This window comes from Apteryx rowi, unplaced genomic scaffold, assembly GCF_003343035.1.
Source record: "Apteryx rowi isolate R43461 unplaced genomic scaffold, aptRow1 scaffold_159, whole genome shotgun sequence".
Classification (NCBI taxonomy): Eukaryota; Metazoa; Chordata; class Aves; order Apterygiformes; family Apterygidae; genus Apteryx; species Apteryx rowi.
Window position 1 is genome coordinate 1,035,178 of NW_020447852.1, and position 24,023 is coordinate 1,059,200.

The window sequence follows — 24,023 nt, forward strand, 5'->3', positions numbered from 1 at the left end:
GTCCAAGATGTACAGCTGGGAAGCTCGATAGCTTTGGAAGTCCATACTGGGGCCTCCAAATCAGGCAGCGCTGAAGGGTGTGACTAAGCTCTACTTTTTATGGGAACGCTCTTCTGAACCATGGTGCCTCAACCTGGGCGATGGTACTTTAAGTCTGCAGTCTTGAACTTTGGCCCACAGCTTTTTGGATCAAAATGAACACTTCATATAAAGTTTTGTTCTCATTTACGTTTCTGTTCTCCATACGCCTTATTGCTAATATGGGACGTCCTACACTTAAAATTATGAACTGCTAACAGATGCCAAAGTGTGGGCTGCTATTAATGCCATGAGCAATGAATCCCTCTGACTAGTATTGCTAGAAAGACAAAGCATATTTTTTTAAATTTTATTATTGTACATTTGAGAAATCAGAGTTCATAAGTGATTTAAATTCTGAAAATGTTCAGCCAGTCAGACTATTAATCTTCACATACTTCTCTAATTTCTTTGAGTGTAATCATTTATAATAAGGCTGGATGTAATAAGGTTTTTTGTATTCAATAAATGTCTTTCACAAAAAATGTAAATCAATTTTGATGATTTAACACTTGCCTACATTTATAGTGAAAAATTATTCAGAAACAAGGATGTTGTCTTTATCTCATCTGAAGGAAACTATTCAAGTCTAATTCATCAGGCTTTTCTGCCTCTGAGGCGTTTTTGTTGAAATGCATGTCCTTGCACCAAGGTATGGTTTTATGTCTTCTGTGATTATTTATTTATTTAATACTAAAATAGTTCAGAAGGGAGAGAAAAAAAGCACTTTCTAAATTGCATTTAAAAACATTAACAGGTTCCAAGTCCTCCTTAAAAGCAGCAAGTTACTTGTCAAGCGCTGTTGGATTTTCAGCTGGATATTCTACAAATAATGTAACTGCCTTGTGATTTTTATGTAAATATATCATTCAGTTTTAATTATGTGGGTCAGGAAGTGCTTTTAAGATTAGTGGTTTTCACACACAAACATTTTTTGTAGTAAAAATTCTAATGAGAACTGTTACAATGGGATAGTGTGCATCTATTCATTGTATGTATGTATTAACAGCAGCTTTAGAATTGCACTGATGGAATGTAAATGAACTTAGCATCCTTCAAATACTTTGTTTAAATCTCTTAACTATGACTAAGTATAGTCCTCAACTGAGAAGAAACATCTGAAGCTGTTTCTCTGGTAACACATGACAGTCTGGTCGCAGCTGATACATTCCAGTTCTTTCTGCACTTGGGGGGAAGGCTGCAAGACAATACTTAAAGGTAAATAAAATGGTGCTTATTCTGATGCTATTGAATTAAAAACAAACAAACAAAAAGCTGATCAGTACTCTAAGTTCTATACAGAGATACTCATAAAAATGGAAACTGTCTTACTGTATAAAAGGTAACTGAATGAAGTCTTAAGCTGTATACCTTAAAAAAGCTTAAGATTATGTTCTGACCTTAATATTCTAGAGAAATCATTCTCACATCTTTATTGCCTAAAAACTTTTACAGAATAATTCCTGTGGTTCAATGTGTTTGTTCTTCTGTTCAGTTAAGACTCTGTTAATCAGTATTTAGGATGGTGACCTGCAAAAACATGTAAATTAACCTGAATGACTTGCTTATATAAGCAAGTTTTTTTTTATCAGTGAGATCAGCTCTTGAGGTAAGATTGTATGGACCCTATAGCAGAGAGAACATGGAGGGCTAGGTGGGGAAACGGAAGAGTAGAAATTTGGAGTGAAAAGAAATTAGATGTCTTTCAGCTAACAGCAGAATTGGAGTTATACATTAATTCATGGTATACTGCTCAGGCATGTCTTGGTTAGTTTAGTAAGTTTGGAAGACACATCTGTAAGTACTGTTCTACTATTATATTCTACTATACTACTATCCTGTTCCAGAAGTTTTAGACTAATAGCTGGCTTGGACCTGAACAGGCTGTTTGTAGCATCCAGGCTCTTTCTGCATTATCCTGTTACAAGGCATATGACAAAGCAAGACCTATGAATGGCTGGGTTTGGATTACCCATCACTAAGCTGGACTTGAAAATAAACTTTTGGGGGCTCAGTGCTCATCTGGTCAAATAATGTCCCTGGCAGTCAGCATTGTGATTCCTATAAGGTTTATTGGCTCTGTTGCCATTTTAGAAACTGGGTAACTCGTGACTGTTTGGGTAGGTCTATTTTTTTTCTTGTTTCCAAATAAGAATGCTGTCTGTAATCAAATAGCTTATGCTGAGCTAGATGAAAGCATTCCTGAAATGACTTTTTATTTAAAAAAAAGTTTCAGTTTTCATCTTTTAGGAATAACAGTGGAAAGACTAGAAGACAGCAGAATATTGTCTGAAAACTTGCAATGAGAAACTTAGTAAGATCAGTTTCTCTTACTGAGAAAAAAAAAAAAAGCATGCTTGTGAGCATTCAAGATGTTTCTTGTCTTCCCTGTTCAAAGAAATGTCTCTCCTGCCTTTGAATTCAAGAGCATTTCCAAGACCCTATACCTGAAAGCTGCAGGTTTAGAAACTCTGCTATTCAGATGGACCTCGACATGGAGAAGAAATGGGTTGACAGGAGCCTCATAAAGTTCAACAAAAGCAAATGCAGCATCCTCCATCTGGGTTGGAGTAACCCTATGCAGCAGTGCAGGCGGGGACAAACTGGTTTTGAAGTAGCTTTGCAGAAGAGGACCTGGATGGAGGGGGATTCTCATGGACAGTAAGTTGAACCCCCATCAGCAGTGTACCCTTGTGGCAAGGAATGCTAACAGCACTCTGGGCTGTTTTAGCAAGAGTGTAGGCAGCAGGTTGAGGGAAGTGATTATTTCTGCACTATTCAGCACTGGTGAGACTGCCTGGGCAGGGCCATGTCCAGCTTTGGGCTCCCCAGTGCAAGACAGACATTGACACATGGGCACAAGTCCAGTGGAGGGGCCACCAAGACGATCAGGGGCTGAGGCTGAGAGCGCTGGGCTTGTTCAGCCTTAGGAAGAGACGGCAACGAGGAGCTCTTACTGCTGTCTGCAGCTACCTAATGGGAGAGCACGGGGCAGACAGAGCCGGGCTCGTTTTGGAGGTGCACAGTGATAGATTGGATGGGAGGCAATGGGCACAAGTTGCTGCGAGGAAAATTCCAGCTCGGTGTTAGGCAAAAAAAAAAAAGATGCGCCATGAGGGTGGTTGCCCTGGAAGAGGGGCGCAGGGCAGTTGTGGCATCCCCCCCTTGGGGCCATTCAGAACTCGGCTTGGCAGGGCCCTGAGCCACCTGCTCTCCGTTGGCCATCTTCTGAGCAGGCGCTTGGACCACATTATCTCCAGAGGCCCCTTCCAACCTAAATTAAGTAGTTATTCCCAGAGAATGGGTGGAAACTTTCCCATTTAATACTGATAAATTCACTATTTGAACAGCTTACCAATAAAAGTGTAATTTATGCATTGCTACAGGACAGTGGAGTAAGAGTAATAGGCTCATACAGGTACTGCCTGGTGAAATTCAGAGGCTCGTGTTAGGCCAAAACAGTCTCAGTGAGTGTAATGATCTTTGACTAATTTATGAAGCGCCTATCCAAAAAAGCCTTATCTCAAGAAGCAAACTTTGTAAAATCTATCCTCCTTGTGGGTATTAGGATGGCAGTGTTCCCACACTTGCCTCGCCTTGCCTTTCCAAGAGGATTTGCTCACTGGACTGCAGTCACTTCTGGACTTACTGCTTCATGTTCATTTCTGAACTAAAAGTTTTAGATAGCTGAGCTAATAGAAAAATATCCCTTGCGCCAACTGTCTTTTCTTGAAGATTTGTGGGATTTTTTAGGGGAGTGCAATGAAGTCTATGAATTTGTACCTTATTTTAATTAGCAGTATTAAGGTTAGTCTTTTGCTTCCATTTTAAAGATTGTGTCACTGTTAGAATTAATTGTTACTCTTTTTCCAGAGCAGTGTCTAGTGTAATTAAAATCATTTCCTATAGGGAGTTAGCATCAGSAAAGCAAAACAGGTCTCTAGAATATAAACTTTCTAAACTATTAAGGAAGCGTGCCAGGGTGAGGGGAAATTAGTGAATCTTCCTTCCATCTAGGAATGCTTTCACTGTTTTGGAACTGCATGTGTTGCTGGTTTGAAACAAATTTTGGAAAGGGGAAGGATTTTTTTAGTTGCCTGTAGTCAAGTATACACTAAATGAACATGTGATCACCATTTGACAAGAACAAGGTAGGCAGCAGTATTATCAGAATTGTCATTAGGCAATTACAAATTTTAGGACTACTCTATTTTAAAGGTTTTGGGTATACAGTCAGGCTTGCACAGGTGTGTGTATGCTCACAGTGATCAGAGCTAGTAGGAATGTTTCAGGACCATGACCTTAAAAAGTGTTCATGCTATAGTTGTTCAGTGTAATGCATTAACTGTTTCTCTAGTGATTATCCAGCTATTTTAAGATTATGGGCAGTGCCTCTAGGGAGTTTTCATTTTACCTTAAATTTTCAATTGGTAAGGAAAACAATCTGATATGATCTTATAAATGCTTTGTAAGCATTTGAGACAGAAGAGACTGACTCTGTATTATGGTATTGGCCAAGTAATAGCAAAGTTAATACCAACAGCTCAGAGACAGTTCTAGAACAGCACTATTAAGGAAGTACCTTAATATAGGTATTTGTTAACATGACATCTTGGGGCAGTATCAGATTTAACAAAGGTGTAGGCTTAGCCACTAGTTAAATTTCAATAGTAATAATAATAATACTACCATGAGCATCCCATGGATACTTCCAGTTTTATTCTGCTGCCAYAGCAGTGTGACAGTGTGCTCCTTCCCCCCTGCCCCCCCACCTGACTTGACCTCTCCATAAACAGCATGTAGCYGGGGGCTAATTAAGCATGCGCCCACCCAAACATGGCTGGTATGCAAATATGACTACAAGTCAACTATCTTACCCCATAAATAAGAGGCAGCCCAGAGCCCCTTGAGCTCTCCTGCATGGCAGCGGGCTGCGTGGCAGAACCTCTTCTTGAGCAGGGATGCCTCTCAAGGTTACTCCTCGAGGTTGAGAGATCCCTTACCYGTGACAGATCCTCGGTTAAGTGACTAATAGCACGCTGAAACTTTGCAAGCTTTGCTAGGTTGCATCTCTGATTGACTGTGCACATAATCCTTTAGATGTAAACCGTCAGCATGTCTGGGACTAAGATTGGATCTGGCTGCCCCCAGACTCCTCTGAGGAGGAGTCTGGAAAGCAAGGGGGTCCATTCTGAACTTCCTGCCTCAATGGGGGAGAGTCTCCTTGACAATTTCATCTGACCCTTCYCTCCATGCAGTAAATAACTGAGTGAACCTTGCCAGTCGAACCTCGTTAAATCATTCTTATTTACGATTGAACTTTGTTAAGTTGCTCTCTTACCGCAGTAAACATAGTGCTGCTTCTGTCTTACGAGTGAAGTGGGTTACTCCACTCATCCATGACAAACAGTCACACAGAAGAGTTGAAGTGTAACAGATCATGCTCTGCATTCAAATATTTTTGACAACATGTAAACAAATCTACTCAAATAAAACATTCCCCAGTTCTTTATTTTCAGGGAATAAATTATACACAAAAGTAATAACACATACATGCTTGAAATAAAATTTGACATAGGTATTTAAAAAATTTGGGAACATTAATTAAGAATGAAGTCTCAGAACCAGCCTGATGTTCTCATACATTTTAAATGAATGTAAATTAAAATGGAACATACTTGTTTTATTTACTCCCCAAACTTAAGTGCAGCACAATACAGTTTAAGTGCCTTAGCACCAAAATAATATACAAAATATTTAATAGACTAGACCATTGGTAAATTTATCATTTATTATCCTTTTTTAGTGCTATAAGAAGTATGCAGCAGCTAAAGCCAAATATGACAGAATATTTGTTTGTGTCCATCTCTATTCTTTAGAGTATAGCATTTATCTACCTGGTAAGTCATAGACAGATATAAATCCCAAAGTATAAATTAACAGCATGGAAGCATATGCCTAAAATTAAGCATGTGCATACAAATGTTGATGGATTGCTGAAATGGAAGCTGAGCTTGACTTTCCAGACAGATCTTACTTAAAATTTAATGTGTCCATACGTTATGAAGTTGACTAAAGTTCTGACCAGCGTCAACTGAAGCAGCCATTAAATATAATTAACATTTTGGGCTTGTAAAAATAAGCTTTCTACCACCTTCACAAGCTGCACTCCTGTTATTTTTGTTATCTATGGTAAACTTGGAAAAAAACAGGAAACTCAAACATGTGTAGCTCCCGTAATCTTTCCCAGTTATGTTACAAATTCGCCTGTAATATGTGAAATTAACAAAGTGCAAATGATTAATAAAAGCAAAATCTGGAGTTTGATTATCTTTTATCATTGGAGGATTCTGTCTTGCTTCTTATAACTTTAAATTACACTTTAACACTTGAAAATGTCTTAAAACTGTACATATTAACATTTATGTAGAGAAAAATTATGAACAGTTACACTTTTCCAATTAACCCATATAATTCAGCTTTAAGAAGCAGAACAGAATATATATCTGAAAAACATCTAGTTATATAAACATCTTCACCTTGTAAATTAGAGATTAAATAAAAATATTTAACAAATATCATAGCTACTCTAAAAAACAAATTATTAGGTATTTAAAAAAAAAGTAGAAGAAACGCTTTTATTCAGTAGGATTTCTTAAGATTGCTTGTTTTTTCCCCCAAAAGATACAGCTTCACAGAAATAAGCACTGTAATTCAAAGCAGCTTGCTATGTCATTGTTACATGAACAGATTTAAAAAAGGAAAGAGCCGATGCACAAGAATGAGGGGAGAAAGAGTAAGTGCTTACTATCCTTCCAGGAAACATGAGGGCTATGCAGTAAAGTTATAGAGAAGGTGTGGGGGAACAGAAGTAAAAGGTGGTTTTAATTTTTTTCTGTTAATAACCTTCTTTAATGGAACAGTATTACAACCGATATTGTGGTTGTGCTTGTCTTATTTCTATTGAAAGATACGTACTTCCCCTGTCCCGTGGAAAAGTCTTCAGAGATGCTTAGCCCTTACTGAATTACTCCCTCAAGTCATTTTTAATAATACTTCGAAGTTTTTTAAAAAGTGCAAACTACCTTGTTTCAGCCCTTCATAAAAGTGTTAATATTTTTCCTCATTCATCTTCACCTATTTTTTAAATATGAAAGCTGAATGAGCCTTTAAGAACTTAGTTCTTCATCCCCCACTGTGCCCTCATCATTGTATCAGTAGATAGTTCATCTACTCAGCCCAAACTAATTTGGAAGTCATAGAAACAATATTTCTAAGCTGTCCTACATGATCAGAAGCACTTACGCAAATCTAAACTTACCCTATTATTGTAACAAGGAAGTCTGTGAATAAGTAGCAGAGAGTATTTCAGCGAAGTTTTTACAATAATGTAAAAGTTCAAATTTTCCTTTCAAGTTTTTAATAGCTCCAATAACCCTTCTATGATTGCACTGTAAACTGTTCCAGCAGTCTGATTTAAAGGAACAAACTTGATATTCCAAAGCCCATCTTGTGGAGGATAAGCATAAGAAATATTATAGAAGAGGTTACTGATTGCAAGTAGAAAGAATGATAGTTGTGTTCCTTCTTACAGTAATTCTAGAATCTGGCTAGGTTATTCAGGCTTTTGGGAACAAGTTTGGCCTCCTATGAACATAATCAACCTGAGAAGCACAGTTAGTGGAAAAGCCCCATCATTGTTACTAACTGCCAGCATGTTTTTAATGCTGTACATTAAATTAATATTGTTTTAATCTGACCTTCTGAAATGAAGGTCTATAATAGTATGACTTAAGCCATACAGAAGAGGACTCTCAACAAAAGTTCCATTAGTAAAGCTGCATACAGTAAATTTGCCAGGGACTCCAATGTCGCTCTCACTAGTAATACCTTGGGGGGTGGGGGGGAGAGGGGTGGAGAAGACGTGGCAGCAGCAACAACAACAAAAACCCACAGCAATATGGATCATCAGAGCTTAAAAGGGAAAAACAAGCAAAATAAAACAAACAGGAAAAGGAAGATGAAGATTTTATCTTCAGGTACCATATACTGTTTAAGTACCACTTAGGAAAAAGGAGCAAATAGGAAACTTGAAGATAGTTTTGCCCACAGAAAACAATTAAAAATATATCCATAAACACAAAATTTCAATACTTAAAATGCTGCTATTTTGCTTGCTTCTCGAACCCCACTCAAGTAAGCTCCTGTAACGGTCTGAGGAAAATGTCTATTTGTGGCCTGTATTTTAAAAAAAAAAGTTTTGAATTGTTTCTGAAACAGAACAGATAGTTTGTTTATATGTTCATTTATATTTTCCTAAAGCACATATCAACAACTAAATGTTGTTAAAAGCTATGGAAAGTTCCTTACTAGAAAGAAGCTTAAGCAAATATTGTAGAATTTAAGAGAAAAGATTTTTTATTTTTGGCAACTTCAAAATTTGCAAGCAAGTCAACTAGCAAAATGAGTAGACTGTTTTGCTATCTGCACTTTAGTGAGGCATGTAAGTAGTATTTCAGTATAGGATGCACAGGTCCCATCAGCAGAATGCATTTGTTATAGCTGCGTTATCCACAAATGAAGTAGCAAGAAACGAATTTGACCAAAAATATAAGTGGATTGTGTGGTCTTGTCATATGCTGCACCGAGTGGTTATATAAGCCACTCGTGACCTGACATATTTGGTAGACTTTCCATGCCCAACACTAATATGTCTAAAGTTGTCTATGTCAAAATCGAGAATATTAGCATATTTGTGTAATAATACTTATATGTTACCTCTATACTAATAGTGTTGGTTACAAAAAGAGAATTTTTCATAAGACATAATTTCCTAATAACCTTAATAAACAATAACTAAGGTACTTACCTCACCAGCAAAAAAAATTTTGCCTTGTATGTCTTCAGCTATAATGTCATAAGCCTCACCGCTGCCTCCTGTTTTTACAAAACTATATGCCATTTGGAGCCAAGGGTCTTTGCTCCATCGAGTAACAAAAAACTTCACTGGGTCAGGAACCTCCTGCATAATCAAAATAAAAGTTATGCAGTACAAAGAACAAGTTATATTTGCATAGTATTCTGTTGTAAGCAACTTCTTGTAATCTTTTGATCGTATGCAGTACTATTACAATACAGATTGGAATTTAATTTTGGAATTTAATCCAATTTTACTTATTATGCCACTAACCACCAAAATAATTTTGCTTGCTAGACTTGCCTGATGTCTGAAACAGGAGTTACACTGTTCTGAATGCAACAAATCTGGATGTTGTGATATTCCTAGAACTACACATGAGAAAAACTCTCCTCAAAATACTTGCATATTCTTCCAAATAGATAAGAGGAATCAGTTTCCCAAAGAAAATACCAGGATCAACATTATTAAACATGTCTCTGTGTGTACATGTTTGTGTCCTGATGCCTTGCAAATTCTAGCTTGTTAAATCTCAAAATGTGATCTACATTTTGCAGATGATTATATTCTGATGGAGAAGTAGTATTACTTGTCTAAGATAGGCTGGTTTGAAAATTAGTCTTAGGGAGAATACAGAGAAAGTCAATGTCTATAACTCTAAGCCATGACAGTAATATTTTTTTACTTTGTCATGTTTCAGCATATAAACCCACCCAATTCTACCAGAAAGAGCCTGGATAACAACTGTATGAAGGCTTAGTCAACTACAGCTGTATCTTACTCTTGAAGGGCTTGTGACATATAAATAGCAGTACCCCAATTGTCTCTTATACAACATCTGGTATCAACAAATGAACAGGTTTTTCCATTCAGGTAGCACCTAAGAGACTAATGCTCAAGCAAGCAAAACAACAGCTAGCCAAACAGCTACATATGGCAAGGTACATGGACATCCTGGAAAGAAGTTCTGGAATACTCTTGAAAGCTACCTTGTCTTTGAAAACCCTGCTGCAGTGTGGACAGATGACTGAAACCACTAAAACCAAAGATCTGTTTGCCTCCCTGTACATTCTCAGGAGATCTAAATAGCAGGTATGTGGACTTACCTTGTACATGATTTTGGTAGCTGTAGAGCTATTAACTGAAGTATGTTCTCTAGGAAAATTCATACTTTCAGATACCAAATTTTTTCTGAGATCATCACCCTTAACATCCTAACTATCATTAAAACCTGAGAGATCAGCTATGAGCATTAAGACCAAGTATTCCTTGGGACCTCACTGCTATAAGTAATTCTAACTGTAAGGTGTTCCAGTCCATAAAGTGGAGTGCAAATAACATTGCTAAGTGATAGTCTTTGCTTGCCCCAGATTTAACTAATTTTCATATTAATTGTTATCCTGATAGTGAGCTGGGGGGCAGGGAGTTGGGAGAGGGGGAGTGAATGGATTTTTTTCCCAATATTATTTTATAGTCAAGGATATTAAGCCCTTGACAGATCATCTTGCCCATACCTCCACCCCAAGGCAGCTCAAGCAAGGCTGCTTCCCAATACAGGAGTGAGTTTTGGTTTTGTTTTGGGGGGGGGGGGTTTAGTTGCTTTTTAAATTGGAGGAAAAAATCAAATTCATCTAGCTTAAAGCCTACATAATAGATTAGAAGCCGAGATGATAAAAAAAAAAAAGTCACAGCTAAGTAAGAAGTATATTTGTATTACCTGCCTAAAGTTCTGATTTAAATTAATTGCCCTTTCTAAAAGTGCTTTAAAGAAAAATCTATTTCTGCTTTTCCATTCAATACCCTTTTCCTTCAGCTCGGACCTAGGATAGCTCTCAATTCATATTTTTCCACACAACAAGAAACCAGACATGGTGCTTTTATTGTATCTCAAAGGAAGCATATTCCCTCAAACATGCTCAGAAAAAAAAGAGTCTAATATTTCAAGGATTTTCCTATACATACTGAAGCTATATAATAGGAAGCTCATACAACTTATCATAGGTCTCCACTGAAGTCTGTTGACAAGTTAATTCTTCTCTTTTAACAGAACAGTTTTCTCTTACCTGCTCCTTAAACAGCTCTCGAAGTACAGTCATACACTGTTGCAGTACTTGTTTATCATCTAAATTCTTAATGGTTGTCACAGCATCTCCAGTGACCACTGACATTAAAATGCTTTGTTTGCCCTAGAAACAAGACATTAGCATATCAGATCACTTCAAAAAAAAATTATTTTTTTAAGAATTTCTTGAAAAGTCACTTTTGATTACTATTTGCCCAAAAGATTTTTCAGCCGAGAAGTAACTTGTTCTCTGGAGGAAATCAGTTATGATACCTTAGAACAGAAAGCTCATATTCTACAGTTTTCATGCTCAAATTACAAATGTCCTCTGATATCTAGTTCAAGACAGATCTATATCACGTGAAAGTCAGTCCTTTTACAACTTGCTGAATTATCTGAAAAATTCATATTTACCTGTTTAAAGGCTATACCAAAAGACTTGGCATTTAGAGCCTTATTCATTGTGACAGACCTCTTAAGCTCCAGTTCTGTGCCAAACTCCAATTCCTCTCCAATTTCAAAAGATGGTAACAAAGAGAAGCCATTTAACAACTAGTTAGATATGTTTTGGATTAGGCCAATGCTAAGTTCTTAGCAGCAGATTTTGGACCAAGAGATGAAGTCTGTGCTACCACTTTGAAGTTTCAAAGATGAAGCAGTGACTACAAAATAGCATAGAGGTTCTCATCTCCTTTAAAGAATTCTCCCTCTCTTATTTATACGGCAAATCCACTTCTGTTACTAAACTTAATTAATTATCAGCAAATTAAGAATTATATGTGGTGTGTTCAGAAAGCACCAGCATACTGAACTTCATGTAGAATGAGCTCACCACTATTGAAGAGTAAGCTTCTTTAAGGGAAGTCATAAGCAGGTGCAGATACTGCAATAACAGAACACAGTCTTCACAGGATGGTTTCTTTTTGGGATAAGCCATAAAGTTACAAACAGGCCTTTTAATTGCTGTCAAGTAATAAGCTGCAGTAGTTGTAAAAGCATGAAAAGGTAAGATTTAAATGTTTAATGTGTCTGGTAGACACAGAAGGGGAAGGAGAAGCATGCTATCAATACATTGGTTTGAATTAGCTTTGAAATCCATGAATTTGGAAGTGACTTCACAGACCTCAGTTTCATTCAAAACCTAGTCTCTGTCTTTTCTTCTGCCACTTTGCATCTCACACAGTCATTCAGGCCAGGGCAAGAGAATACCAAACATTAACCATTAATAAGCCAGCATGTTCATTTTTACAAAAATTTTAACTGGTTTAAATAAGGGAGCAAAAGGCTTGAACTGGAAGTGACTGGTAGAGACTGGTAGTYTTTTTCTTGTATTAGTACATCTGTAATAAGGTATTACAGACTTGTTTTCAGAATAGCTGTGAGACCTCAAAAAAAAAAAAGGGGGGGGAGCATTAACTTACTTCCATMTTATTTTGTGTCCAAACCTGGAAAAACATTCCCATTTATTACAAAGAGGTATCAATCAGCTTTTTCTTGATGAATACTACTGCTTCCACTTCTCTTTAACAGTAGCAAAAAAATCTTTCATTGTTCAGTAATTATTTCACCTAGACTTCAAACTGAATTTCTGAAAAGCCAACAAAAAAATACACATAGCATGTAATACCTCTGGATCCATGTCATAGAAAACACTGAAGAGCCCACGCTGGCTGGAATTGGGTGGAACATGACCAAAAAAATCAGCTCCTTGAATTTTGCTGTCCCAAAATCTGTAAGGAAATTGCAAGGCAATCTGGAAAGAGAGGGAGGGAGGGAGGGAGGGAGGGGGAGAGGATCAAACATTTTCATACCTCAAAACTCACAACTGCATTATGGTACCTGTTCTTCTTCCAGTTCTGCTTCCCTTTTCCCCTCAATTACAGACACCCAGTTCTATAACAGGGTCTCAACAGAGAATATTTGGGCCTGTTCACCAGGGGAACAGGGAGGGAAATGAAACTGCTGAAGTCTCACAAATTGAAGGCACAGACAGAACCAAATTCAAAAGTAATTAGCTGTGAAAAACATTTGGGAAATTCAGCAGAGAACTTTTAAAAACCCAATGTAGAACTCAGAAATCCCCCACATGAGGGCAGGGCAGGGGGAAAAATCACTGAATCTTGCCCTTAAACTTCCACCTTGGTATAGTACTGTTTCTGGCATTACTTCTCTTGCTGTTTTTATTCCAACTACACAGCTTACTAGGGGTCTTCTCAGGAAACACTATCTTTTTGCACTGGGAAAACACATTTGACTGGTCAAACTCACAGCTTTCAGTATTCTTGTGAAATAGTTAATTTATGAGGTCTAAAGGAGCTTGAAAAAATGTATTCTGAGAATTTTGGAAAATCTAAGACCATTATAAGGGATTGTTCAAAATTAGGTACAAAAAGCTCAAGTCGTGAAGTGATATTCTGCAAACAATTTCCTTTAAAAGCAATATTTAAGTTGGGAATTTAAGCAAAAGAAAAACATGTTACCCCAGATATCATTTTGTTCTTTTGGGCTTTTTAATAATAACAGGAAAAGGTAGCATCCGACCATGTCGTCTCCTCCCATACTCCTTACTTCTCTGCCCCCCCCAAATGCACATACCAGGCACATCACAGAAGATTTTGGCTAGAGAATACATGTAAAAACAAATACGTAAACTGTGAGAAATATGCAGCAAAAGCAACAGGGCCAAAATAGCTAATGTTTCTTTTCACAGAAACTGAAACGTAATTTTAAATTACATACCTTCTCAATGACTCCCGCTCCCAAGCTATTAATGGCTTTAATTTTTTTTTCTGACAGTGGAGGATTAAATTGAATGGCATTTTTCTGAAGAAGGGCCAGTGGTACAGTGACTAATACCTGAGGAAAAATAATTACAATCACAACAGTAGCAAAAGCTGAACACAACAATTAAGCCTAATAGCATCCTCCTAACTATCTTGGATTATTCTTGTAGGATGCAGCCCAACACTCACCAGGCAACTCAGGATTAGTGTCTGATTTTACTGCACATTAATGGAAAGCACATACATTACATTCAAGTGAGAACAAGGGTCTCAGGTCACTGGTTTCTAAGCTGCAGTCTGTTGAATTGCTTCCATCAGAGTAGCTAAACATGCTACTAATTTTAATATCTCCTGTAAATTATAGCAATGACTATCAAATTAACAAACCTGTCTTTGAAGGGAGAGATGATCTTTTTTTGTTTTTCTTCTCCTCAAACACCCTCCCTCTAATATCTGTTCAATGACACTGCTGATGTCAACCCAATCTTGATCAAGCTTACACATCATTTAAAAAATGGACTAAAAGCTAACTTAAGCAGCACGAAGCAGTGGGGAAATCAGGAAATAAAGGAGACTGAGAAATATGAGGTGTCAAGTCCAACATCCCAAAGGGAACAATTTAACAGCACAGATTCACATGTCATACAAGGCAAAGCCGAGTAGGGAATGTAACCAAAACCTGTAACTGTCACTTCAGAGACCAGATTAAAAAAAAATCCATTTGCTGCTCCCCTCCCCTTTTTGGACGCCTGGAGAAGCTACTTTGTTCTTTAAGTCAACAAGTACTCAAAACTCAAACATGTTCAGTGAAAAACAGTCACTGATATCCACTGGTCATCCAAATATGAGCCATTAGAATATATGATTTTTCACTTTTGGGGGGAAGAAATTGGACTAAAGAGTCTCCTGAGAGGGGAAAAATAAAGGACCTGTACTATGATCAATATTGTTCTTGTGTTCCCTAAAAAATCCATATACTTGAAGCATCATGGGTACCTTTTGGGCTGTCCACACTGTTCCTTCTGCAGTAGTAACCTGTACTTCTTCACCAGAATAGTCTATACTGTGTACCTATTGAAAGATAAATGCAAAAAGATTATAAAACAAAATCAGTATGTAAAATACAAATTCAGACAAGAATAGCTAATTGAGCACCAGTCTGCAAACTAGATATTGAAGGATAGAAGTTTCCAGAGAAATATTAAAAGAAAGAAAAAAGAAAACAAGCCTTTATGGAAGCTGATTTAAAAAAAAAAAATCATGATTTTAACATATCAGCTCATCATATTATAATGTGCTGGTTCTCAAAGTCCTCAAACAGGATTTCTAGGAATAGTATAGTATTCATTACTAGAGATAACAAACTGCCAACACAAAAGAAGGAAAATAATGGTATTCTTTAAAATTTAAGTTAGTTACAGAAATAGGTTTTTTATTAGTATACACTTGTGAACAGTGTTCATCAAATACAAATACTAATCCAACTTTAGACTGTATTCCTAGGATGCAGAAATACAGCTGTGTTTTCAGTATCAGATTTAATATAAATAGTATCACTCTGATAACGGCAATGACAATTCTTTAATTTTTGATCAGAGATTTAAAACCAAAAATACTGAAATTGCCTTCTCTTTTCCTAAAGACAAGTTGGAATACTCACAGGACCCGATTTGCCAGGTTTAAAATAAATAAATAAATAAATAATAGAAGAAGATATGATTTGATGCTTCAAGGCAAACCAAGCCAGGCACTGCATCAACATTTTCCAGACTTACTGGAAAATTCAGCCGGATGTCCAGCCCTTCCGCCAACGTATCAATCACAGTAGAATATCCCACAGTTAGAAGAGTGTGATCTCCAGCGAACTGAGCAAAAAATTCATTATGGTCCCATGAACGTGCAGATACCTGTGTACAGAACATAACGAGCTGTCTCTACTGCCGAGGCAACGTGGGCACTTTGCAAAAGTCCCACTATTTAAAAAAAAGCCACCCCATCTGCCCTCACAACTGGAAAAAAATTATGTCACCAGAATATGTGGCAACGCCAACAAAAATAAACAGGTCATTTACCTAAGGCACTATCTGCCATGTAAATTGCTAGATTAAGCAATGTCATAATATAGGTTGGTCACCAGCAGATAATTTATAGTTCTGCTTGGTACAGAAAACAAGGAAAGTAGGAGAAAAAAAATCAGGTGGTTTTGCAGTGTATTTATTTCCATTTTCTATCTGTAGCAAAGAAATCAGATTTTACAGCCTTAAGATATCAAACAAAAACTGAAATATTTTATTTCCCAACATTAAGGGGAAGAGGAGATACAAAAATCGATCAAATTTTTCTGGCACTTTGTAGGTTCTTCCAAGACACATTTCATTGGCCTTCATTCCCCAGCCCACCCCAAAACTCATAGTTGGTACAACAGTGGTATTTGCACTAAGCAATTGCATCTTGACAGTCAAAAATCGGAAGATCTCAGACTGCTGTTCAAATGCTAATTCCTATCACTGCAGATGCATTTGTCTCATTTTTAGTTTTTAATTTAAAGGTAAAGTAAGATAGATTTTAACATCTTTCTTATTACACTTTGGGTACTCATGAGGTGTGAAAGCTTGAGAGATCAAAATATTTCACATTGACTGAGCTGGTATAGCACTGTCTCGCAGATTTTTGTTATGGTCTTATATGCTTCTCAGTTCAGATCATATTTGTGCAGCTGCACATATCAATCATTCCACTACTGCAAAATATTTGTCCCTAATCATCTTTAACCCAAGCAACAGGACTGAGTAAATAACACACTGCAAACAACATCAGACTTTGATATTTCCTGAACCTGCTTGGAATCAAATTTAAAAGTGAAGTCACGAGGAAAGCCAAGTATCACATAGTCAACAGAATACCTAGGAGTAGTGAACTGGGGCCCACCGTCATGCTGTTGGAACACTTCAGAAGTTAAATGCATTTATTCTCAAGATACCTAGCAAGGTAGAGAAATACCTCAGTTTTTAAACATAGGACTGAGAAGCAGAGAAGTCACACACAACATCTGAGGAAGATCAATTCTCCTGTGAATCCTACCACCCAGAATCTCTGCAGAATGCCCTTTTCCACTGCACCAGCTACTCTCAACTTTTAACTTAAGAGAGGATCTCAGTAGAAACATGTCAAGAAATCCCACTAGGTTGCCTAAGGAGGTGTTGGAATCCATGTCACTGGATGTTTCTGAAGAAAAGGTCAGGGATACAGGAGCAGTTTAGAGATCACCGATTCTCCCTTGGGGCCATGCGATGGATCATATGACTTCTCAAGGTCACTTCCAATCCTATTTTCTATGAAGCTCCACTATTTCAAAACACAGCTGTCATAAAACTCACCTGAGAGAGATTGGTGCCACAGGCATACTCCAAATTACTGAGATGGAACTGTAGTACTTTTTCTTCCAGCTCACTGAACTGGATACCAGACTCCTGAATAAAGGCTTTATAGATCTCTTGTATTTTCTCTGTACAAGAACATGTTTAAAATAAGAATGTAGTGAGATTCATCACGATTCCTGTCACATCACAATATGCTGTTCTGTGGATCACAAGATTTTCAAGCTTGTTACCAATATCTAAGCACTAAGATCTTTTTCTTCTCATAGAAAAACTACAAGATTTCTCTGGTGATAAAACTCAACTTTCTTGTTTAAACATAGGTTTCCTTAGTAAAATCCTTTTCTTCAGAAAAGAAACATGTACCTTCAGAAAAAAAAATGGTAAAAATGATTTCTAAAAAAAGAAGACAACAGCATAGTTGGGATAGCCAACTGAGACAGGAGATAAAATCATTGTTTACCTACCATCAAGATACAGTTGATGTTATTTCAAAGAAAACATTCTTCTCAAGATAACAGAGAATCCTTGCAAATAAATCCTGTTTAATTTTTACAAAACTGAAAGAGCTGAGAAATTAGATCCAAAGTTCTCTGAAGAACATAAGRATTTACTAACTTAGTCATCTTATACCTATGCTGAAAAAATTTGGGAGGTAATCATTTCTGAGCAAGATTGTATTTTCTTGTGGAATATACTGGCATGCTCTAAGTGTGATGGATGGGACCATCTTTGCCAGCAGAAGGCTTTGGTCAAGCTCTTAGACAGATTAGTCAAAAAGAACAGAGAGTTATGGCTAGCGGTGGCATGCTTCAGCAATTTAGAAGCAAGTCTTTTGAACTGCTATTGTCACCAGTTATACTGAAAACAAGTATGAAAACAACATACTACATCAAAAGCAATACATTATTATAAAAGCCTTCAAATTAGGCTTCCTGAAAAGCTACACATGACATTTTGGTCCAGGTGTATATGACGACCAAGCTCCCTTTGTCATTAATAGAGCCAGGTTTTCACTGTTGGATTTAAGGCCAAATATACAACCATACACTTCTAAAAACATACGAGGTAAAAGGCAAGTTGATATAAAACTCTAATTCCAATGATTATGAACACAGCCACATGTTCACTGTTACACATATATCTCGCTTACCACCAAGAGGGACATCGTGATGTTGGGTTTTATCTTTTCTCCACTCAGAGACAACRTCCAGGATGGCATTGAAATGAAAGTCCATGCGTTTATCAATAGTGGGATCTGTTATCCTTCCACCTTCCTGGATCAAGTCACATCTCTCCCCCAGTTTGTGCATTTTAATGCCAAGCTAAGAAAAAGACATTTTATTGCTTTTTAAGCATGGAAAAGCTAGAATTTTTTCAGTTTAAGTTAGATGAATCCCTCAGATTTAAGCAACATCACTTAAAAATATCCAAGACTTTAAATAATGTCAAATTAACTCAGATTTTCATCCTCTTAAAAACTGGAGTACAAAAGTCCCTTTCCCTTCTATCTCTCAATTCTCCACAAATTCTGTTTTTTTTCACTCTTCCATCCTTTCCTATATTGGGGATTTCCTGAAACCTCATCTCCAACTTTCCTATCAAGCCAGGGGCTAGTACATAGATGTTGGGTCTGGTAATCAAATGTGATGAACCAACATGTTCTTCATTTACACCTCACCCTTATTTTCTAGTTGTCGTTAATATCAGTTATTTTGCACAACTTTCTGGTGACTGATGCCCATACAGTTCCCTGCAATTCAGAAATTGACAGTTATTGCCAATTTCCTTAAGCAAGCAAGCAAAGAAAGAAATGATTTTAAATTAAACCTAGTATCTTGCTCTGCTTGTTCAACTCATATGAAACACACAAAAATCTAAGTTAGAATAAAAACTTTTTAATGTTCTACAGAGTCAGTCTGGAGAAAATAGCAAAAATGTAGCACTAACTTCTTCCTAGTGCCTTGTTACTTAGAGCACACTCCAATGTTTTTCTCATATCCTCACATATCTCTAGGCTGCTGCTCACCACTGCAGATCTCTTCAAGATACAGTTGTACTTTGAATGAAAGATGACATCAATGACCACATAGGGATGGGCTCCCAATGTGTATTCAGAAGTCATTGCTCCTCACCTCATAACTAAAACATGATTTAAAAAAAAATAAAATACATTTTTATTCTTCATGACACTATAGAGTGCTAAACAGTTAACACTACATGCCTCTCTGAGAAAACTCCTTATTCAAGTTCCACTTGGAGAAATTCAGCTTCCTACCCCAAAATCTAATGCATTGCATTTTGCAGTGCTGTACTTTTTAATTGTAACTTACATGGAGCTGAACTAGAAATAGAGGCCAAATAGGCAAGCCTGCTATAGAACTATGTAATAAGACAGCATAGCAATAGCCTCCCACAGTAAAGCCCTTTTCAACTCCAAGGACTTGCCTATACTAGAGTCATCAGCCTGCCAGGGACCTGTTACATCACCGTCTCCACGAAAGGCAAAAGCATGGTTTCTTCTGGTTCTGAAGTTGGAGTCGTATTGTTTTGCTTTACAAAATGTCCCTGAAACCATTCTACAGCCCTTCTCTGTCCACAGCTGTTACCAAAGATATGATAACAACATGAAGTTACTTACAACTGGGTTTTAATCATGTCATAAATAAGGACTCCCACCCTTATCCACCCACCCAAGCCTGGCTTTTAATGACAACTTTTTCACTAATAATAATGCATGACCACTGCAGGGAACCCACTTGCTCACACATTAGTGCCATTGGGTTGTTGACACATCCATTGACGATTTGTGCACCTCTTCCAACAGTGACTCCTTTGAACGTCTTATCATCCCACACTCGGCCACCAATTCTGTCTTTAGCTTCCAGGACAATGACCTAGGACATAAACACAGCTTAACTGTAAAATTTGATTATTTTAAACATACCTCTTCAACTCCAGAGTGAAGGAAAAAAAAWTTTCTTTTTATTTTTAGAGAAACATGTTCCATCTCTCCAAAACAGTAGAAAGCAATGGTTAAAAAGTGTATAATAAATTTACAGTATGTTTCATGTATAAAAGTATTCTGCCAGTTGATATCTACACATTTTACTTCAGGAGAGCTTTCCACAGGACATGATGTACAAAAAAGTATTTCCTTAATCACCAGCCCCACAAACATTTACATGTGTAAGGAGTCCCATAGATTTTCATAATACTCCAGTGTGTAAAATTATGTCAACATGTAAACATTGTGGGGTCAAATTGGCAATGATAAATAGGAAGGAGAAGGGAAATGTGTGCAATTTTAGATATACTTATTTTTAATAAACAGATTATACAACAAATAAATACAGTAAAGTGCACAAAGCAAAGAAAATTTCCTCTTATTTAAATAGCCATCATAGYCTAGAGTCCCATTATTTGGACGTGGATATCCATGTCTCTGCTACCCCCAAGTCTACATAAAATATTTGTTGCTTGCTTTGTTGAACTTTAAATACAACTAAACGCTGGTTTTAACAGTAGATTTACTCAATAAAACCCCAGAATTTACAAATGAATTAGGATGCTCTATACACATAGATATTTGTAACAGGACTGTTATTTTCTTCATTTTGATGAAGAACACTTTCAAAGTAGGAGTCTGATTTTTTTAATTATGCATTCTGAAGTTCCTTACCTTAATTCCAAAGTTGTGCAGTTGTCGGGCTGCTGCTAATCCTGCTGCCCCAGCCCCAACAATAATGACAGATTTCTAATAATAAATAAATAAATAGAAATTTGAGCTAAAAGAAGAAAAATGATCATTTTGCACATTTTTCTTGCTAAAGTTAAAATATCCACAGGTTTCAAAAGTTTAGGCTCTCTTGTCCTCTAAAGTAATCAGTGATAACCTTTAGAGGTGATAGTACATTTAGTATACAGAAAAGGCCAGTTGTAGCTTTGAGAATAGTTACAGTTTAAGCATTTTAAAAGCAGATATCTCTATTCATTTTATCTAAAACAGTTGAAGTTATCAAACAAGTAACACAATCCAGAGCATAGCACTTACCTTGTGATGATTTCAATAACAAATGTAGTTGACCATTAAAAAACAATTTATAAATTAAACACACATACAAATACACCTTCCATATATAAATCAACTTACTATTTCTAGATTTTCCATTACAGAACATATTCATTTGATAAGTTTCTGTGAGATGTCATACAAATTGCTAGTCATAAATATGCACTCTTTAATCACTGTTCTTGCAAAACAGTATGGAATAGGAGTTTCCTCACCTATGGAAGCACAGGTGTATTACAATGTTAAGCCATGAGAAGACCCTAAATGTACTGCATGTTTTTCACACAGTTTCCATCTGTCTGAAGAGCTTAGGGAAGCACAGGGATTGGTTTCCACAGATTTTAGTGGGAACAAATACCTTGCTAGCAAGGGTCCGTTGTCTAAAGTTTCAATAACCATTAAAGGCAGATGAGAACTGTGTGAAAAACATGTAATATGTCTGCTTTTAGATGCAATTCTGACATGGTTTGAATGACAGATCATGAGCAAAAAATCCACAACCAAAAAAATATATGTGCCATTTAGTTTTATAGCATTAACATAGGGATTATTACAACTACTTACATTATGGTATTCTTTAGGAAGGAGATACTGGTCAGGACTGACTGATAAAATCCCTGTATTAATTAGCCCTTTCCTTGTCATAAAATAAAGTATCCTCTCCATTTCCTGTACACAGCGAATACGCACAAGCCCCCGAACAATGATATGATGAATACATTTTTGAGGAGTAAGAGCCTCCTGCAGAAGGGAAACAAAAAAGGAAAGCGTTGGTAGTCTAATATTTTCATGTATGTACAACATATTTAAACTGTAAGTCAGATGTTAAGGGTTAATCATGAATCATACAGGTTTCTGAGAACATTTAAAAAGTTAGGTTTGGGGAAGTTTTTTTGCCAGCCAGCTTTACAGAGTATGTCAACAGTTTCTCTCTTCCAGCTTTCCTATAAACAAAAAGCTAGATTATCACAGCAAAAAAGCATGAGTCTGCAAGATACTCCTGTGAACTCCATGGTATGGTCTATTACTACAGGAATGGTATTGAAATGCATCAAATGAAAATGAATTCATTGCAGAAATGAATCTAACTGCTAGCGATGCTCACAGATGGCACTTCAGCAAAACTGAAATAAAAATAGATTAATATCCAAAACCTTCACACATTAATACTGACATTGTATCTGCAAGCTTGCATATGTGAACTTTCAGCAGGTTCTTGCTTTCTTTGATATGAAGTACAAATAGTAGCAATTCTATTGAAGGCAAAGTCATAGAGCTACTAGAAGCAAAAAGACAATCGCTTGCTACCCAACATTCACATGAAAAAAATAATAATAATAAATAAAGCACCCACTAACACTTTAGAAATGTTCAAGCATCACTTTAAAAATTAATAGATGGGTAGATGTGGTAAAGTCTTAATAGTTTTAAAACTTTTGCATTTTACTGCAAGAGAATCTTCCTGGCATTAAACAAATTTAAAGCTTTTCTATTATTATTCTCGGAGTGGATTTTCAAAAGGATGGGAACAATTTTTGTGCTGTATAAGGAGATGACTGAGAATAAAATCCAATCCCTTTGCCCTCTTCCCCAGAAAAGCTCCCCACCCCAAAAAGTACCTATTATTTGTAAACAAAACAATTAACTATTACCATCTCCTACCTTGCAGTTTGTGTACCATAGAGCCAAAATCAGGTTTCTCAAAGCCAAGTACATGGTAGGGTCTCGTGAATATTCTGGGAACTCATAGAGCTCATCCAGTTCCATGACATCTGGCCTCACACAAAGTGCTTTACCACATTCATTGGGCTGGTAAAAGGGCTGGAAGTATTTGTTCATTCCTGCAACTGAATAAAGACACACGGAGAATTAGTCATACTCTCTTGTTTCTTCCCTGTCCCTCTAAGATGGCCCATTGACCTCACATAGATAAACAAGTAATGAAGTATTTGAATCTCTAGCCACCTTTAGAATGATTTCATTTCATTTATAYTATTCTCCCTCTTCTACCCTCCAGGCTGTGCAGTACTAATTATTATCCTTCTACCTGATGTGTCCTGGCCCTATCAGGGCTTACCTTTTGTAAGAAAAACTGTGTGCCCGCAGGTACCATGACAAGTCTAACAAGGGACAAGATCTAAAAGCAAATTTGAGGACTGCCACTGCTGTTGCAGACAGTACAGGCTTATGTGGTCCTCTGAACCCCTTTCATCTTCAACTCCCAATACTGCCCGGAGTGGATAGAAACTAAAAGTAATCATCTACCATATGCAGTATTGGTAGCTCTGTGTAATGCAGCTCTGAACCCCTCTCCTGTTTGTTAAGCAGACAGGTATCTATTGAATAGATAAGCAGAGGTATTGTCAGTACCTAAGGAGAACAAAGCCTGCTAGGATGTGGAAACTCAGCTTTCCTCAAAGCACTCTCTCTGAGCTAGAATTGAGGTATAATCAATAAGCATGAGCACAGAAATCCTGAATTACCATTTTTCCTACCTGACCTGTTTTGCAGATCCGTAGAAGATTTGCACCTCCCAGGCTCTCGATCTCAAAGCTGTCATTAGCAAAGAGTTAAGCTAAAGAGAATCTGAGTGCCTTAAGGAGTCTAGTCCTTTCTCCAAAGCCCCAAAGATCCACAATATCAAAACTAGCAAAAACATGGTTTTTGGTTTTGGGTTTTTTTTAATAAATCTTCATTTCCTTAAGAATGCAAACAACATTTAAGTACCCACATG

The 24,023-nt window shown here is 37.0% G+C and overlaps 1 protein-coding gene and 1 long non-coding RNA gene across 6 annotated transcripts in view; one reads left to right on the forward strand and one right to left on the reverse strand.

Annotated features, from left to right (window-relative positions):
- Positions 1-676: 676 nt before the first annotated feature.
- Positions 677-24,023, reverse strand: part of KDM1B (lysine demethylase 1B) — a 33,528-nt gene continuing 10,181 nt past the window's right edge. For 3 of the 5 annotated variants that reach the window (XM_026059534.1, XM_026059537.1, XM_026059538.1), the window contains 14 exons: positions 22,952-23,136; positions 21,854-22,030; positions 20,900-20,974; positions 19,977-20,114; positions 18,371-18,542; positions 17,218-17,345; positions 15,616-15,747; positions 14,837-14,911; positions 13,797-13,913; positions 12,685-12,810; positions 11,059-11,181; positions 8,948-9,100; positions 5,420-5,523; positions 677-1,276 (listed from right to left, as the gene is read on the reverse strand). In XM_026059534.1, the coding sequence (XP_025915319.1) occupies positions 1,156-1,276; positions 5,420-5,523; positions 8,948-9,100; positions 11,059-11,181; positions 12,685-12,810; positions 13,797-13,913; positions 14,837-14,911; positions 15,616-15,747; positions 17,218-17,345; positions 18,371-18,542; positions 19,977-20,114; positions 20,900-20,974; positions 21,854-22,030; positions 22,952-23,136 (1,826 nt within the window). In that variant the 3' untranslated portion in view covers positions 677-1,155. Of the gene's footprint in view, positions 1,277-5,419; positions 5,524-5,568; positions 8,317-8,947; positions 9,101-11,058; positions 11,182-12,684; positions 12,811-13,796; positions 13,914-14,836; positions 14,912-15,615; positions 15,748-17,217; positions 17,346-18,370; positions 18,543-19,976; positions 20,115-20,899; positions 20,975-21,853; positions 22,031-22,951; positions 23,137-24,023 lie in introns of those variants that run through there. The other 2 variants (XM_026059535.1, XM_026059536.1) reach the window with 2 other exon arrangements.
- On the forward strand, positions 1,283-19,353 carry LOC112962946. The gene is made up of 3 exons (XR_003252464.1): positions 1,283-2,739; positions 9,696-10,087; positions 19,235-19,353. It is a non-coding gene; the product is annotated as an uncharacterized LOC112962946 (long non-coding RNA).